This window comes from Mesoplodon densirostris, chromosome 11, assembly GCF_025265405.1.
Source record: "Mesoplodon densirostris isolate mMesDen1 chromosome 11, mMesDen1 primary haplotype, whole genome shotgun sequence".
Classification (NCBI taxonomy): domain Eukaryota; kingdom Metazoa; phylum Chordata; class Mammalia; order Artiodactyla; family Ziphiidae; genus Mesoplodon; species Mesoplodon densirostris.
Genome location: NC_082671.1, coordinates 60,741,754 through 60,759,275, shown reverse-complemented (window position 1 = coordinate 60,759,275; position 17,522 = coordinate 60,741,754). Strand labels below are relative to the sequence as shown.

At 54.0% G+C, this 17,522-nt stretch overlaps 1 protein-coding gene across 1 annotated transcript; it reads right to left on the bottom strand.

Moving 5' to 3' along the window:
* Nucleotides 1–261: 261 nt before the first annotated feature.
* MLC1 (modulator of VRAC current 1) lies at nucleotides 262–17,094 on the bottom strand. Its single transcript, XM_060113170.1, has 13 exons — nucleotides 16,942–17,094; nucleotides 15,421–15,510; nucleotides 14,011–14,064; nucleotides 13,667–13,768; nucleotides 8,369–8,467; nucleotides 8,133–8,135; nucleotides 7,928–7,999; nucleotides 6,968–7,084; nucleotides 4,972–5,028; nucleotides 4,168–4,290; nucleotides 2,512–2,514; nucleotides 1,859–2,008; nucleotides 262–336 (listed from the first exon to the last, which is right to left on the bottom strand). The coding sequence occupies exons 1-13, from the start codon at nucleotides 17,074–17,076 to the stop codon at nucleotides 262–264; spliced, it is 1,080 nt and encodes a 359-aa protein (XP_059969153.1). The 5' UTR covers nucleotides 17,077–17,094.
* Between the last annotated feature and the right edge of the window lie 428 nt (nucleotides 17,095–17,522).

Here is a 17,522-nt window from a genome sequence, read left to right as displayed (position 1 = left end):
CCCTGGAGAATTCAGCTTTAGCGTGGGCCCCTCCCTCACCTGGGGGCCCCGTGCCACTGCTCCTGTGGTTAGGACACCTCGGGAGCACTGAACTGATTCCAACCCCCCCCAGTTTGCCTATTTCAAAATTAAACTACCGTAAGAAATGAAAACTCCACCTTGCAGCCCAGCCTGCCCTACGAAAGGGGAGGGGCGAGTTGGAAGGTCGTGGCTCAGGGACAACTAGCGTCTGTGCGTTAAGTTAACAAGCTGGGTCCACAGTCACTGGGCCATTTGCACCATGACGGCTCTCCACGCTTTCTCCTTGTCAAACTCCTTCAGGGGGCTTCTGGCCACCTGTGACTGAGACAGGCAAAGAGTTATTTGTCCCGGGCCACCCACGCGGCAGGAAGCAGGAAGGAGGCTCAGTTCCCTCTCACTACTCTGCTGTCCCAGAGCCCCGGCAGCTCCGGCCACGACCCAGAGTACATGTCCTCCGCAGGGGCAGGGCCTGGTCTGCGGGGTGGGCTCTGGATAGGGGGTGGGAGGCTGCCGTGAGTGGGCATCCTCCCAACAGCCGGGGAGCCGGGGGCTCAGGTGGAACCTGCCCCTGCCTCGTGAGGCCTCTTCCTATGGGTCTGCATCCCAGCACCTGGCAGAGCAGCGTCTGCATTCAGTAGGTGCTGAGTAAGTACTGCTGACTGTGGAATGATACACACCAGGGTGCAGGGGTAAATCCCTCCAAGCTCTTCCTGGGGGCAGAGGCTGGACACTCCACAGAGAAGCGGTCTTGACCTGGCCCCGGAGGCTGTGAAGGCATCTCCAGGGGCATGACAGCAGGGGAGGGAGGACGCTTGAGGCAGCAGTCACCAAACAGGGAGGACAGCTGCCCGGCTCAGCCCCCCCGAGCCCCCAGAACTGGCAGCTCTGGAACATGGGGGGAGGATTCATCGGCCTGACGCTGCACCTTGGCGTCCTGACACAGAACCCGGGGGGCCTCACGTGGGACCCAGGGACAAGGCCAACCCCGCCGGGGACTGACTACAACCGGGTAAAAACAACAACCAAACGACGCCATGTGAGAAGTGCAACGAAGGGAGAGGTGGAGCATGTAGGGTAGCTGAGGAAGGGCCAAGGGCCGGAGTGCGTCCCCCAGGAAGGGCAGGAGCAGCCTCGTGGGGCGACAGGGTGATGAAGGCAGGAGGCTGGCCGCGCTGGACGTGTTTCAGGACAGCAGGAGAGCAGGATGTGAGACGGGGTGGGCCCGGGTGGTAGCTGGGCGGGAGGAGTGCCCGGTCCACCCAGGGTGGCCCTGGAGGGCCCTGCAGCAGCCCCCCAGGTACACGGAGCATCGTGCACCTGGAGGACAGTGGGCAGGTTTGCCCAGTAAAAGCACCACAGTGGGCAGCTCACGGGGAGGAGCCTTTCAGCTGTGGGGGACAAGAGTCAGGGACTGGGGAAAGTGCAGTGGCCTTGAGCCTGGCCGAGGGGCTGGCGTGACCCTCAGAGCCCGCTGGCCAGGGGTCGCCGACACCACGTCTGTAGTGGGCACCCGCAGGAGGGAAAGCTCTGTGATCCATGCATACATTTGCCACGTTCTCTTCTACATGTGTAAGAGTAGAACTGGAAGCATTCAGTCCATAATACCTTTCCAGAAATGGATTTGTGTTTGCCTGGCTGGCTTAAAAAGCGTATAACATATTGTACCTTTCCAAGATTTTTCTGGGGTGTTTTAAAAAATACGAAGTGACCCAACGGGTCTTGAAAGAAGTCAGCGCAGGTGGGCGTCGCTTTGCCCAGGGCCCTGGGAAGATAGCCCCACTGGGACGGGAAGGGACGGGACAGGACGGGGAGCCACGCTCGCTCGGAGGCCACTCACCTCTCCCGCCGGGCGTCCCTGCGGGCCGGTCTGTGCGCCGTCCCAGGATGCGCCCGCCTTGAAGCGCACGCACTGGATGACCGTGGCCGTGTTCAGGCCCGCCTGCAGCAGCAGCTCCAGCATCAGCAGCAGCAGGAGCGCGTCGTAGGACTGCCGGGGGTGGAGACAGGCGGTGAGCAGCCCAGGGCCTCTTCTTCTGGCTCTCAGCCGCACCCAGGCCCCATGGCTTCCCAGGCCGTGGCCCCGAAGCACAGACCGTGAGCCCTGCAGCAGTCTGTGTGGAGCGGTTTCAGGCTCTCACTCCACTGTGCCCTATTATGTCACCAGCCTGAGCAGTAACATTCTGTCTCAGTGAGAGAGAGTTGAGGAAATCACTTCTGCTCTGGGTTTAACAGAGGGACACAAAGATGACCCGTAGGCAGCCAAGCCCCGTGATGGTGCCGCTGCCCGGGTCAAGTCGTCCAGGCCTCCCAACAACTACTCAGGTCCACAGTGGAGCCACTGAAACCACCCGTGGCCTCGCCGAGGGTGCCCAGATGGGGCGGAGGTCTGCTGTGCAGGCCCCGAGCCGGACGAGAGAGAGGGGCGGGGTCCGGGGCGGCGGGACACAGGCGCCGTCGACAGATCAGTCTCGAAGCTAGAGGGTCCGGCACTGGCTGCTGGTGAGGAGAGGGGTCTGCCCAGCACTAGAGGAAGCCCCAGTGGCTGCAAGGACATCCACAGAGCACAGGCCCCTCCCACACTGCAGGGGTGTCCTTCTAGCCTCAGAAATACAAAACAACGTGACGTTAAGACAAAGAAGAGCCCAGAAAATGTCACTGTTAAAAAAAACCAAAAAGACTCAACAGCTCTGAAGTTTATGTGCACATTTAACCATGAGTCCAGTTTTTTAAAAAATGCAACATTGGGCTGGCTATCTAGAGCCAGGCAGGGTGATTCTAAAATTCATATAGGGACTTCCCTGGTGGCACAGTGGTTAAGAATCCACCTGCCAACACGGGGGACACGGGTTCGAGCCCTGGTCTGGGAAGATCCCACATGCCGTGGAGCAACTAAGCCCGTGCACCACAACTACTGAGCCCGTGCTCTAGAGCCTGCGAGCCACAACTACTGAGCGCACATGCCGCAACTATTGAAGCTCTGTGTGCCTAGAGCCCATGCTCCACAGCAAGAGAAGCCGCCGCAATGAGGCAATGAGAAGCCCGCGCACCGCAACGAAGAGTAGCCCCCGCTCACTGCAGCTAGAGAAAGCTCGCGCGCAACAGCAGAGACCCAACGCAGCCACAAATAAATAAATAAATAAATAAATAAATAAATAAATAAATAAATGGGTGAATAAATAAATAAATAAATAGCATTCATAAAGAAGAACTAGCAAGCGACAGAAGTGAGTCAGCCTCAAAACGCAGGACAGCCGGCCGCGAGGCATCGAGCAGGCCCGGTGGCGATGCCCGGTGCAAACCTCCGGGGTGCACCTGGCGGCACAGACCGGCCGAGGGGGGACCGTCAGGGCAGAAACAGACGCAAACAGACCGGAGCTCAGTGCATGATAAAGGCAGAGCCTCAGACGACTGAGGAAAAGGTGGGCTTTTTAATAAACAGTGCTTGAACCACGAGCCATTTGAGGAAAGTCCAATGGGGCCCACTCCAGGCTAAACTGCTGCACTCCACGCTAAACTCCCGTGGAAACACAAGTACGAGCCTTTCTAATTGTGACTTAAAATCTAGAAGCAATAAAGGAAAATATTGACAAATTTAACTACGTAAAAACAACAGGGCTTCCCTGGTGGCGCAGTGGTTGAGAGTCCACCTGCCGATGCAGGGTACGCGGGTGCGTGCCCTGGTCCGGGATGATCCCACATGCCACGGAGCGGCTGGGCCCGTGAGTCATAGCCGCTGAGCCTGCGCGTCCGGAGCCTGTGCTCCGCAAGGGGAGAGGCCACAACAGTGAGAGGCCCACGTACCGCAAAAAAAAAAAAAAAAAAAAAAAAAAGCAAGTGGATGGGAACAGGGCCAAAAAATGTAAGGCACCTGTGAAGAGGGGTGTCTGGGGGGGTGCTCAGGGCAGAGCAGCCCAGAGGAGAAGAACAGAAGCAGCTGAGCAGTGCCGGGCGGAACGGGTATCAGAGGACGGTGCACAGATGCCTCACTGTCCACGGAGAAAAGCAAATTAGCAGAACCAGCTCCATGCACATCAGGCCGTGTGCAAAGCCAGCTCCGGCCATCTGCCCCGACGTGGGCAGCGTCTCCGTGCTGCTCAGCGGCATTGTGTTTCTATAGAGTTTAAAATAAAATAAAAGAACACCCACCTTGAAGGCTGGCGGGTAATCTTTAAAGACATCCATGATTCTCATTACGCTGAAGGACAGGTACCCCGAGGCTGTGAACAGCAGCGGGGCCGCGAGGCTGCAGATGGCTATCAGCACCTCCACCTGGTGGGAAGCAGACAAGAGTGGGAGGTCGGAGTCTGGGAGATGCTGCCCGGACAGAGGGTGCGGCCCGGCAATCACACAGCGGGAGTTACGAGCTGACGTGTGTCTGTGTCCAGCGTGGGGCACCTGCTGAGTCTCTGTGCTCGGTTTGCCCGTTAATTCAAAGCTCACCATGTGTCTCGCAAGTTTTCTCAACTTAGGTGCAATTCGCTCTGCTGATAAAATAGCACTTAGGAATTGATGGCCTCTTCCCAGTGCCCTCCGACCTGCTCCTGCGACCTCCCAAGGCCCTCCCGCCTCGGAGTCGGAGAGCCATGCCTGGCCCAGAGGCCACGCAGGCCCAGGTGTCGGCTGAGCTCAGCACCAGCTCAGACGCTCACGCTGCAGGGCATTTGGGCTGGTTTAGCGACTGTCACTGTCCGACAACCACAGCCAGTCAGGACGCCGCCGACATCCACAGCCAGTCAGGACGCCGCCTCTGCTGAGTCCCAGGAATCTCTCCCGACTCTTATGCCAAATGGGCCATTTCTGCTTACTGCCACAGACAGCCCAGCCCTTGGACAGTCGCAAGGCCCCCTCAAGCCCGCAGCCTGAAGACACCCCTCAGATGCTCGCCCCTGACCCCGCCGAGCCCAGCAGGTCGCTCCGAGGGTGCCTGGAACCCGGCTGGGCTTCACCTACCAGAGATCTGCTGGGACACTCTGCTGTCACGTGACTGGCAACGGCACTTGGAAAACACTAAGAGAAAAGGAAAAAGAAAGGCTTCAGAGGTGAGAACCCAGCAAGTCAGATCCCAAACATGTACCCTCCCGTGCTGATTCGGGCCATCCTGGTCGCCAGGAGAGCCGGGGATCCGTGCAAGAGAGGCAGAGCACCCTGGAACCCGCGCACCTGCTCCCTCAGGTGTGGTACCCGCCCCCAAATACTCGTGTGTGTGTCTACCGCTCCGTCTCGATTCAGCACCGCACCAGGGAAATGTAACACAGACTCAGCAGCTTTGTCCAAGGCAGCGTCTGTGTTCCAACTTGCAATTGTCCTGATGATGTCCTGGTCCAGCTGGCTCTGTTCCCAGCTCAGGACCCAGTCGATGATCACGCTTCATGTTTCTTGTCAGTTCGCTGGCATCCTTGATGGGGAGGCCTCAGCGGACCCTCAGCGGTGCCGCCTTCACGATGCTGCATTTCTGGAGGGAGCACCAGCTGGCCGCTGGCGGGCTCGGTTGGACTATCAGACTCAGGGCCCCTGGAGACACCGTGCCCCTGCCCACCATGTTTGACCACTGGGGGCTCCTCCATTGGACCAGCATTCCGGTCCCTTTGTAATCAATAAATGCCTTTTCCCACTTATTTTAAGGAGCTTGATTTACTTCTACACGATTCAGGCAGAGGGAAGCTCAGGGGAGCACAAGGCTTCCTCGAGGTTGCTGAGTGCTGGGCCCAGCCCCCTGCCATCCACCTGCCCCCCAGCTGGGGGTCCAGGCACCCAGGGGTCCGCTGCCCCAGCCCAGCACAGCCTGCTGGGCCCAAGTGTGTCCGGGTCCCAGTTACCCATCCACACGCCCACAAAGGAAAAGGAAATGCCCAGGCCCTTGGTGTGGGAGCACAAAGCACAGGAGCCTGTGGTTTGGGGGCATCACGTGACACGTGGAAACTCGGGTGTGCAGGGGCCCATCGCAGCTGCTCCAAATGGATGTGCAGCCCACATCCAGCTGGCAGCACAACCAAGGGAGGCCGAAGCCTGGGGGCCGTGTGTTCCCCGGGCTGCATTTCAGCTAAACGCTAAACAACATTAAATTACGTAAGTCAACTCGGACTTACTTATAAGAGGATGAAAGGCCCATGTTTAGAACAGTGACCGTGTAGTCAGTAAGCACTTACCAAGCACCAGGTGCGGTGCTAGGCATTTACAGTAGTTGTATTCAATGTAAAATAATATAAATGTATTATATTTTAAAACGTATTATAAAACAATATGAATGTTATATGTTATAAAATAATAAAACAAGTATTTTTCAGGGAAACTAATACAAAAAATATACAATACTAATAGCAGCTACCGCGTCCCCGGTGCTGCAGTGGTTAAGAATCCACCTGCCAATGCAGGGGACACGGGTTCGAGTGCTGGTCCGGGAAGATCCCACATGCCGCGGAGTAACTAAGCCCGTGCACCACAGCTACTGAGCCTGCGCTCTAGAGCCTGCAAGCCACAACTACTGAAGCCTGCACTTAGAGCCCATGCTCTGCAGCAAGAGAAGCCACCACAATGAGAAGCATGTGCACCGCAATGAAAGAGTAGCCCCCACTCGCCGCAACTAGAGAAAGCCCGCGTGCAGCAACACAGCCAAAAATAAATAAATAAATTTATATTTAAAAAAATAGCTAATCTGAGGGAGTAAATAGTATCATGATGACAAAAATACATCTGTATGAGGTACTGGTATCCTCAAGCCAGTTTTAAAATAATAATAATAATACCAGCTAACATCCCGACTCATTTAATCCTCGGTTCCAAAATCGCCCTGGTCTGGGGCCCACAAGGACCTGGGAAGCATCTTGCTCGGCCCAGCAGCACCCACTCCCCACCCCCGCCCCTCCTCCTGCTGCTTTCCTGCCTGACTGCCCCAAAACCGAGCTCAAAGGTCGGCCACACTGACGAGGGCCGCCCAGGGTGTACTCACGGCCACTAAGATCCAAAAGAATGTCACCGAAAGGTGCGGGCCTGAGATGGCGTCATCCACATTCAGAGCGATGACCCCTCCAAGGATGGCGGAGACACCGGCGATCACCTCAATGACCTGGGGGCAGAGAGTGTCACCCACGGGAACGGGCAGGCTCCCCGGGGTCCCTGGAAGGGGGCGGGGGTGCAGAGGGTCCTGTGAGTTCAGGGCAGAGCATCAGGGCGCCCCGTGCTGAGACGCTGAGGATAACCTCCAAGGGGATATCGAAAACGCATATTTCCAACCCAAATTCATGGGAAAGGGAAGGAAGAAGCTCCTGCCAATTCAAAGGAAGGTGGGAAAAGGCATAGAAAACAGGAAACAAAAAGATGGAGAAATAAATATGAAAGTGTCAGGAATTGCACTCTGAGTGAACCAGCTCCATTCAAACGGCACCAACACTCTGTACAGAAACTGCCCAAATGTAAGGACAGGAAGAGCTGGAAGAAGAGGGAAAGATACACTGGGAAAATATTAACCAGGAGATAACTGATGTAGTTAACAATATATGTTCTATGGCAAAAGCCATTACTAAAGAGAGTTGCTCATAATGATTAAAAAAAAATTTTTTTTTTAAAAAGGAAGGAAGGAAGGAATTCTAAACTTTCGTGTACCTAAAAACCCAGGCTCCAAAACTCTGTGGTGAAAAACTACAGAATTACAAAGACAAATCGATAATGCCCACAGATTGGGAGGCTTTTAACAGATCTTTCAGTAATAGAATGAGTAGACTAAAAAATTTTGGAGAGGACATAAGCGAGTGAAAACACAATTAACATATAATTTATGGACACATTGAGAGTAAAAGGGAGTGTACTGTCAACCAACACAGTTCATGTACCAGGGACATGCCTACACCATATTTATCTAGTACTCCCCCAACAATGAAATAAAATAAGGAGAAAGAAAAGCTTTTCTTACGGAATAGGATTTCAGGACCCGAGCAGGAAATGTCACTTCATACAGAATGTTGGTGTTCTCGGAGATGGAGCCCTGAAAAGAAACAAAACCTCATCACAGGGGTGGCCGTCCGTCCAGGCCGTCGCTCGGGTGATTGTCTGAAACGTGAGCATCTGGAAGACGCTCCTGGATCTTCAGGCTTCAGCACAAAAGCTCAAACACAGACCTTCTCGTTGCATGTGAAAATGTGTTTGATTGCTGAAGTCCTAGTTTACAAGGTGATACTTTAGGCGGACTTGGTCTCTGCGTGTAACACTACTGGGGGATGGGGGTGGTGTTACTTGATCAGGATCAGGCTACGGAGGAGGTGGTACTGCATCCCCAGGTTTGCCTCCCCGGGGCCGTTGGCCCCTCGCTCCGCAGCCAGGTCTGCAGTGCAGCCGTGCCTCAGGCTTGACCGACCTTCTGCTTGCAGTGCGCCTCGCTGGACCGCGCAGAGATGATCACTGTGGCCGCCATGAAAAGCTCCAGCAGAAGCAGCAGAATCAGATTGAAATTGATCTGCCAAAGGAGAACACATACGTCTGTAAAACCGGCTTCTTCACTTTCATCCCGTAAACGTGGACAATCCCACGAAGGGGCTTAGATGCCTCTTCAAAGTCTCGGCAACTTTTCTGTCCAAAGCCAGATGCAGGCACGCACCTCTGACTCACGTATATCTTTTTGTTTGTTGGTTGGTGGGTTTTTTATTTTAAATTATTGTTGGCTCAAGGGCTGGATTTGGCCCTCGGGTTGTAGTCTGCCCTGATCTCAACCTTCCTTGGTGGTTGGTCTCTCCTGGGTATTTACTCTAAAGGGATGAAAACTTACGTTCACACCAAAACCTGCCCACGTTTATAGCAGCTCTGTGCATAATTGTCCCAAAGAGAAAACACCAGGGGGGTGGGGGTTACGGAGCTGATGCATGTCCTGACTGTTGGCAGTTACAGAAATCCATGCCTGTGTTTAAATCCACAGGACAGTACACCAACAAAGTTGATTTAACTGTGTGATATAAAACCAACCATTCGGGAATTCCTTGGCAGTCCAGTGGTTAGGACTCGGCACTTTCACTGCCGTGGCCAGGTTCAATCCTTGGTCAGGAAACTAAGATCCCATGCAGTGCGGCCAAAAAAATAATAAAATAAAATAAAACCAACCAATCAAGAGCCTCTATGGGCCTCTCCCGCCACCTGCCCCAATCACCTGGGCAGGCCCTCCGCCCTGAGCCCACCGAGATTATTCACGCTGGCAGGTCTGAGCCTGCTCACCCTGCCTCTCATCTCTCCCAGCAGAAACCCCAGTGAAGGCTCCTGCCCACGTGTCCCCGCTCCCTGCCTCCTGAACGGCCCTGGGGCCCCCTCCCCTTGGGACCTGTGATAAACTGTCTTTGCAGTGGCAGTCGTCTCCTGATCTCTTGGCCTCACTATACCCTCAATGATGATTTTTTAAAATTCTACATTTAAAAATGAATGCAACTAATAAGTTGGATCTACAGAACTGTACATGCAAAATAAAACATAGAATTCTCATTCTTTTGTAGCATTTGTGTAACACTAACAAAAATTGACCATCTATTAGGCCACAAAACAAACCCTGGTGAATTCTGAACAATCAATACATTATAGGTTGTACATTCTGACCCTAATGTAGTGATATTAGAAATCAATAATAAATGGGTGACTTTTTAAGATAATCCCACATGTCTGTTTCATCAGGGTTCTAGGCAGAGACTGACAACCAGAAATACAAAGTGAGGTTAACAGAGCGAAGCCAGTTCTTCGAAAAGACTAATAAGAGATACAGTAGAGATATAAATTACATTTCAGAGTGAAAAGGAGAAATAACTAAAATATTTGGCTTTAATTAAAAATAGTGAGCAAGATTATGAACGACTATAATAATTTTGAAAACCTGCATGATATGGATAAACTTTTGATAAAAATATAAAACCCAAAATTTGACACAAGAAGAGAAAGAAAACTTTAACAGTAATAATGAAAGACTACTCCTCACCAACAGCCCCGGATGGAGATGATTTTACAAGTGAGTTCTACCAAACTTTCTAGAAGCAGTGACTTCTTATCATATCAAGGTTTTGCAAAAAACAAAAAAGAGCTAAGAGCTGCCTCGTTCATTTTATGAGACCAGTATAACCCTGGTTCTAAAACCGGACAAAGGGGACTTCCCTGGTGGCACAGTGGTTAAGAATCCACCTGCCAACGCAGGGGACACAGGTTCAATCCCTGGTCCAGGAAGATCCCACATGCCACAGAGCAACTAAGCCCATGCACCACAGCTACTTAGCCTGTGCTCTAAAGCCCACAAGCCACAACTACTGAAGCCTGCGCACCTAGAGGCCGTGCTCCACAACAAGAGAAGCCACTGCAATGGGAAGACCGCGAGTAGCAACAAAGACCCAAAGCAGCCAAAAATAACTTTAAAAAAAAATTATTGGAAACCCTTTAGATACAACCTATTTAAAATCAGGAATAAGACAGAGAGTCCCACGGTAGCAGAAGTCCTGGCCAAAGCGATAGAGAAAAAGGAACAAGAATGTTAGACTGAACAGGAGCGTTTAAACTGTCGTTATTTGCAGATGATAGGGTGACCTACATAGAGAAACCAACATAACCTACAGAAAACTCGGAGGATACGAGTCCAGCAAAGCTTCCAGGCACAAAGTCCACTTATAAAAATCCATTTTTAAAAACCGGTACAATATGAATAAGGTCTAAGTTAACATGTGCCAATGTCAGTTTCCTGATTTGACCACGTAAGATGCTCTCATTGGGGAAAACTGGATGAAGGATACACAGGAATGCTCTGTACTATTTGTGCAAATTCTTTCCAGTCTCAAATATTTCAAAATAAAGAAAAAATGAAAATCAGTAGCCTTTCTCTGCACTAGCAATAAGCCATCTAAAAATATAATTTAATAAATAAGACACCATTCATACTAGCAACACATCTGTGAATCATCTAGGGATTATGTAACCAAGAATACACAGAACTTTCCAACCCTAATAAAGGACAGAGATGATGTGAGTAAGTAGAGAGACAGTCTATGCTCTCAGTGGGACGACTCCACACAATAAAGGTGTCAATTCTCACAAAATTACTCTGTAAACATCAAGTAATCGTAATAGAATCCCAGCTGTATTTTTTGAGGAACTCAATAAACTTATCCTGAAATACATTTGAAATAAGAGCTGTCAGCTTTGGAGAAGGAAGACAACTGGAGTCACGAAGCCGCAATAAGAAGCATGACACACAGTGTGACAGCAAGTGCTGGGGCTCACAGGAAGAGACCCCTGATTTAGGACAAGCCAAGGACAGGAAGGAAGCCCAAGAGGGCAAACACCCAGGAAGAGGGGCTCAAGAGTACTAGTGATCAGAGTGTGACCTGAGGTAACAGCAAGCCACAGCACCGTCATCAGACGGGAAAACAGGGGCTGTTGGGGACGCCAAGTGCGGGAAAGGCTATGGGACCTGGCAGCCTCCCACTGGCAGTGAGGGTGTGTCCTGGACTTAGCTGAATCCAGGTGGACTTACGCCCCTCCCTGGCCTACGAGGACCCCGAAGACATGTGCCCACGTCGGCCCAGTTGTGGAAGGGGAGCGTCAGAGGCTGTGGAGCTGGATCCTTCCCTAAAGAAAACGGTGCCCACGGCGGACATGCAGCAGCCAAGGCAGGGATGGCAGGTGGGAAAGAGGGAGCAGAGACTCTACAGTGAAGCCCCGCGTGGCTGTCCCCAGGGCGGAGGTGCAAGTCCAGCGCCTGGCTCAACAGGGAGACAGGGGAGGGGAGCAGCCCCTTTCCTGAGCGACCTCACGCTGCAGAGTTTCCTGATCACCATTTGTGACCTTGTGTTTGGACACCGGTGGTCCTGACATCGTGGTCCTGGGGTCCTTCCACGTGTTTAGGTGTCCAAGCTTCGTGTCCTCCACGCGGCCTGGCTGGACCTTCGAGGTGGCAGGAGCCTGAGGGTCTGGTTAATGGCGGGCTCTGGCGCTGGGGCCTGGGTTGGGGGCGATGCAGGTTCAGCTCCAGGGGAGGCCATCCAGTAGGAGGAGGCTGTGAGCAGGAAGCTTCATGCATCTTTCACAATTTCTTCATCCATTTTGTGCACTTGGGGGGCACCATCCTAGGTAATGGACGTTGGATTATCTGTTTTGGTTTGGGGTTTTTGCCATGATCCTCAGGGCTGCTAGGAACACACCGCCTGGTCACATGTGTGCATGTCTCTCCAGGGTTTGTGCAATGGGGCTCCCCAGTGTATGTACTTCTTCAGAAAGGACCTGCAAATTCCAGACTTTTCCACAGAGCCTGCAGCAGCGCATAGGAGTTGCCGGACGTGAGGGAACCACCCTGGGCTCCTGCCTGTCCCGATGCTGGAAAGGTCATCTCCTGTGGCTTTCATTGACCTCCTCTGATTACTAGTGTGGCTCCTCTGAGCTGTGCGTTGGCGCTGTGGTTTCCTGCTGGTGAGCGCCCGGCGCAGTCCCCTGCTGCCCTTGACTTTCTCCCAAGGCTCCTCACGTACCCTGGGACCGGCCAGCCACTCCAAGAGAACATGTCCCCTTCCGTACAGAGTGTGCTCCTTGTGTCTGCGGGACGACTGGCCGCGGCTTCATGGCGGGCGGGCTGGGGGGCAGAGACCCCCAACTTGGTCACGGCTGTGCTCTGGGCCGGAGCTGCGGCCGCGCACGTGGGGCTGCCTGGGCCAACTGGTCAGGGGCGGCTCTCCTGTCCTGCTGGGACAGCTGTGGGGTGCGGGTGAGTCCCCAAACATGTTCTTCAAGGGGGCTCCACCCCGGCCCTTGGTCACCGCCTAAACCTGCTGGGTCCTGCCTGCAGGCACACTTGCTCTGGACCCATGGGACAGGCGCCCACTTCCGCGTCGGGTTTCTTTGGTAAAGAAGCATCGTAGTTCTCAGCGAGGCTTTATGATTTTCTACAAAAGAGTCTCCAGACTTTTTGTTAGGTTTATTCCCAGGAACTTTATAAAATGATATCTGTAATTAAATAACATTTTCCAAAATCTCTGTTTCTGGCACAAACAACTGTTTTACTTGATTTTCACATCCAGCAACCATGCTACGTGGGCTTAATAATCCAAGTGTCAAGAAAGCAGAAAATCGTCTCTTCTGCAGAAGATGGCAGCGCAGGTGCTCCTTTCAGATCCGCGTGTCTGTCCATTTTTCATGCCCTAACACTCTTGGCTGAGACATCCTCGGGCCACCACATCCTCTTCCTGATCTTAAAGAAAACGTGTTGAACACAGAGCAGAGGTATCTCTGATCAGGTCCTGTTTCCTAGAGATTTTTTTCTGCTGCATTGTAATTTAAATGACAAGACTCTTCCATTTTTCTTAACGGAACATAAAGTAACAGGGCAACTTATGTCAGCTGTATCGCAGATCTGATGAAAGGTGTTATTACATTACTGTTAATGTTTAAGAACTGTTGTGAAAGAGATACAAAAATCAGTGAATTCGTCCACCGAAAACAGTGAAAGCGTTAAAGACAACTCTTTTCTTCAGAAGCCTAAATGAAATTCTCAAACTCAAGAGCTACGATACACATCTCTGGTGTAACTACCCGGCAGATAGCTCACTAACACCAACTCCGAGCCCACAGGGCTCAGCAGACCCAGTGGGACCAGAGCCCTCGGCTCCTGTGACCCTGGGAGGACCCATGTGGCTTTCCAGGGACTCACATCTACTGCTGACGGGTTCAGGACAAGTTTGCATCCAAACCAGATCAAACACGTCGTGGTGACAGCAAACGTGGACACAAACAGTATCTGGAAGTTGGGAATCTGGAAAACAAGACAGGAGAGGTTTCGTTCTCCTTTGTGTGAAGAAAGAAACCAAGTGACATTCAACCACATAACGGGGCATTAATCACCCATCCCAAGGATGGGGCACCTAGAGTCAGCTGGGGGGATGCCTGCAAGCTCGGGCCCCTCCGCCCTCCTGGGGGCAGAGGGAGGGGGGATGAACGAAGCCCCATGGTGTGGGTTCAAGGCTGCAGAGGGTGCAGACAGAAGGCTGGACTCACCGCGCTGATGTTTCTCCTCCAGACAGCGAAGCTCACTATGGCTGAGGGGATGCACTGAAAAGAGAGAGTAGGTGAGCGCCCCTGCTGGTCACTCTGTGTCCTGAAAACCCACACGGCCTGAGACATGTCCCCCTCCATCAGACGCAGTGGTCCCTCTCGACGCTGAAGGGTCTTGGGTCTTTCAAAATAATAATTCTGGAAAGAGTTTTAATTGTTCTGATGATGAAAAAGACACCGAAATGAAGACTGTCCTAGCTGGACGTGCTTAGAAGCGGATGTAGCTTCCTGTGGCCCGAGATCAGGCACACCGTGGTAAGAATCACGCAGAAAGGGAAAACCATCTGCGTGTGAAGGAGAAGAAATGCTCAGGGGCCCCAGGGCCCCCGGGGTCCTTGCCAGAGGTCCCCACTGCGTCCCCGGAGCCAAGGACAAGGGAGAGGGCCAGTCTGGGGTCAGGGCGGGGGGGAGTTGGGGGGCCAGCCTGGGTCCTGTGGGCCATGCCGGTGCCACTCTTGCAGCAACGGGACCTCCCCGCCCAGACCCTGCAGTGGGAGATGGGGTGGGGTGGGTGAGCCCAGCAGGGGTCGGATGGGGGCTGGCCACCGACGGAAGAGCCAGTGGGACCACGTGACTGGTCTCCCCAGCCCATCACCTCTGGGGGTGAAGGACGCAACCGAAGATTTTGCTGGGACATCGGCCTAGGTCAGCGTGGCCCTGGAGCCATCTGAGTCAGAGGTCAGAGGTCCCTGTGACCCCCAACCAGGGCTGCTCCAGTGGTGAGCACAAAGGGCCACCTAGGAGGTTCCAGAGAGAGGGGCAGGAAACGGGTCAAATTCTTTCAAGGGGTTTTCTTCTAAGGGAGTGGAGGCTGGGCAACCTGTTGTGGGGGGTGGGGGGTACAGGGTAAGGACAGCTGCATCTGTCTTGTGTTTTCAGACATTTGGGGATGCTGACAGGGCAGGAACAGGAGAGCAGATGGGCGAGAGGGTCCCCCAAGCCCTAGGGGATGTGCCCTGTGCTTGAGCTGGCGGGAGTCACTGGTCGTTTCCCCATGAGGACTGGTGGCTCCCCAGGCCTCGACTCTGAGTCCAGAAGCAGGTACAAGCTTCGGGGAGGGGTGGGGGCGTGGCTCCCAAACCACAGAGGGGCTTCCCTGCCAGCTCATGGGGCAGCCCAGAGCAGCATGCACCTGCGTGTTGGAAATCAAAGTGCTGTTTCTTGCTCTGGAGTCTGTGGGGTAAGATAGACTTCCCTCATAGAGCATTTTCAAAAGCAACAGATGCTATTCGAAGGCAAAGTATAGGAAGAGAGTTTGAATGAGGAGCGAGTGACAGCAGCGGGTAAATCTCAGAGCAAAAAACCCAGGTGCATAACCTCAAACATCAGTGCCAACACAGGACTGCTACTCACTGAACCTGCAGCACAGCGTAGGTAATCCATCTCTAAAGGAAACACATTTCCCAGGTAGAGGGAAAACCCCGAGGTCACAAGCAGGCAGCTCTGCAAAACAGCAGCATGAATTCGGGTGACAACACAGTCAGGCCTGAAGATCAGGAGGCTGAACAACTAGCCTCTGACTACAACTTAACTCTGTACAACACCGACATCCACGCCTGGATCCCGCCGGACCCCACTCCTCCCTGCAGGACAGCAGCCGCCCACCCTCCCCCAGGGGCAGGTTATGGGCATCTACACTTATCTGGGGGACAGGAGACTCTGTCAAAATTCAAAGCAAGAAATGGCGGCTCTACTCCCCAGAAAATGCCTTCACCCCACATGTGTAATTTCAGGGGCCTCAGGGCCCCCCAGGTCCAGGCACAGAGCCGAGCACACGACCCCATCCCGCTCAAGACACCGAAGATAGAAACTCACTGCACAGGGTGAGGCCATGGGGTCGAGGTCACTGGTATAAGGTCACTCAGACCCAGGTGTGGGCAGAGGGCCGTGCACACCCCATGGAATGGGGGAACTGGGGCCCACGGGCCCGGGGGGCGGGGGAGGCCAAGGCACACCCCTCAGGGAGAAGAGGGCAGCGGGATCAAGGGCTGTGGCCGCAGGCTGCTGCGGGCAACAGAGTCCAGGACCTGGGAATGAGAGGAGGCTGACCGGCCGCCCACCGCCCACCCGGGGGCTGGAGGGAGGAGTGTCCTCTTCGACCCACATGGTGGGAGTTCCCGTCTCAGTGGCACAGGGTAGCGGCTGGGGGGAGGGCGGGCAGGACCACCAGGGTGCCGCGGGACTGCTCCGCAGAGCCCGGGGCCCAGGGAGGGGCAAGTCCCCAGCCCGGATCCTGGATCTCGGCCCCCGGCACGCTGACCCCCGAGCTCCCGCCCACAGAGAGGCGCGTCCAGTGGCCAGCCCAGGTGACCACGCCAGCTCGGGCCAAAAGGACTTCTTCTGTTGTCCAAGTGCTTATCCAAGCATATCGGAAGGGAGACATCCCGGGACCCCAGGCAAGGTCCCCTCAGGCCTGCCCCCTCCTCCCTGCTGGCCCTGTCCCCTGTCCCCTCAGCCTGCCCTGGTCCCATGGCCCTGGTGGACGCCGTCCTGCTGTCCACCCCACCAGAGGCCCCTCCTGCGAGCGTGGCCCCTCCTCCCCACCTCTGCAGACCCCCAGGAGGTGAGGGTCGTGGAGGCTGCCCTGGAACAACACATGAGCCAGCAGGCTCAGCGTGGGCCCTGGGCTGTGCGACCCCTGCCGGGACACAGAGCAGCCACGGCCCAGAGGCCAGCAGGGCCAGCAGAACAGAGCCTCACCAACTGAGGAAAATAACTCAAAGAGCACAGCAAATAAGCACATCGCCACCCGTGAGTCTCTCAGAGGCAGAAGTAACCCCGGGCTACTCTTCCCCAGGCCATCTGGGAACAGCACCCAGGCAGTGGACCCCGGAGGGGACGGTGTCTCCGTGGGCTTGGCGCGGAGCTGCTCACCCCCATCAACACGGAGAAGACCCACGTCTTGTGGCTGAAGCACGGGGGCAGCCTGGAAGACAGCTGAAGGTCACTGGGCTTGGTGTCCGGGGCGTAGCTCCCTGCATCCGGCCGCCCGCGCTCCAGTGGGGGCATCCGGTCGTAGCCCAGCTCCTCCCGGGCCATGGCGCTGCCGGGGGGCAAAGGCTGGACATTAGCGGCCGCAGTGCTGCACTCACCACGCCGCCACTTATTTATTTGTGATAAGATTACAAATTTCACTTCTGATCACTCTGAAAAAACTCCCAAAGAAGTGATTTTCAATAAATACTTGTTTTTAAGTTGTTTTCAGTAAAAGAGATATCATTTGTATAGAAGTACTGTAAGAAGAAAATAAGCAGTTAATTCCACAAGTGAATAAAATCACTTTCCCAGGAAAACAAACCTGAACAGTCTAGATTCACAGCAGGACTTTAGGCTTTAAGTGCTTCGCCCTCCCACCGCCCCCCTCAATTTCACTTCCACTGGCAGCTTCATTTATGAGTCCCATGATGTGCTGGCTTCTCCAAACTTCAAACCGGACAGGAGATCACAGATGTGCT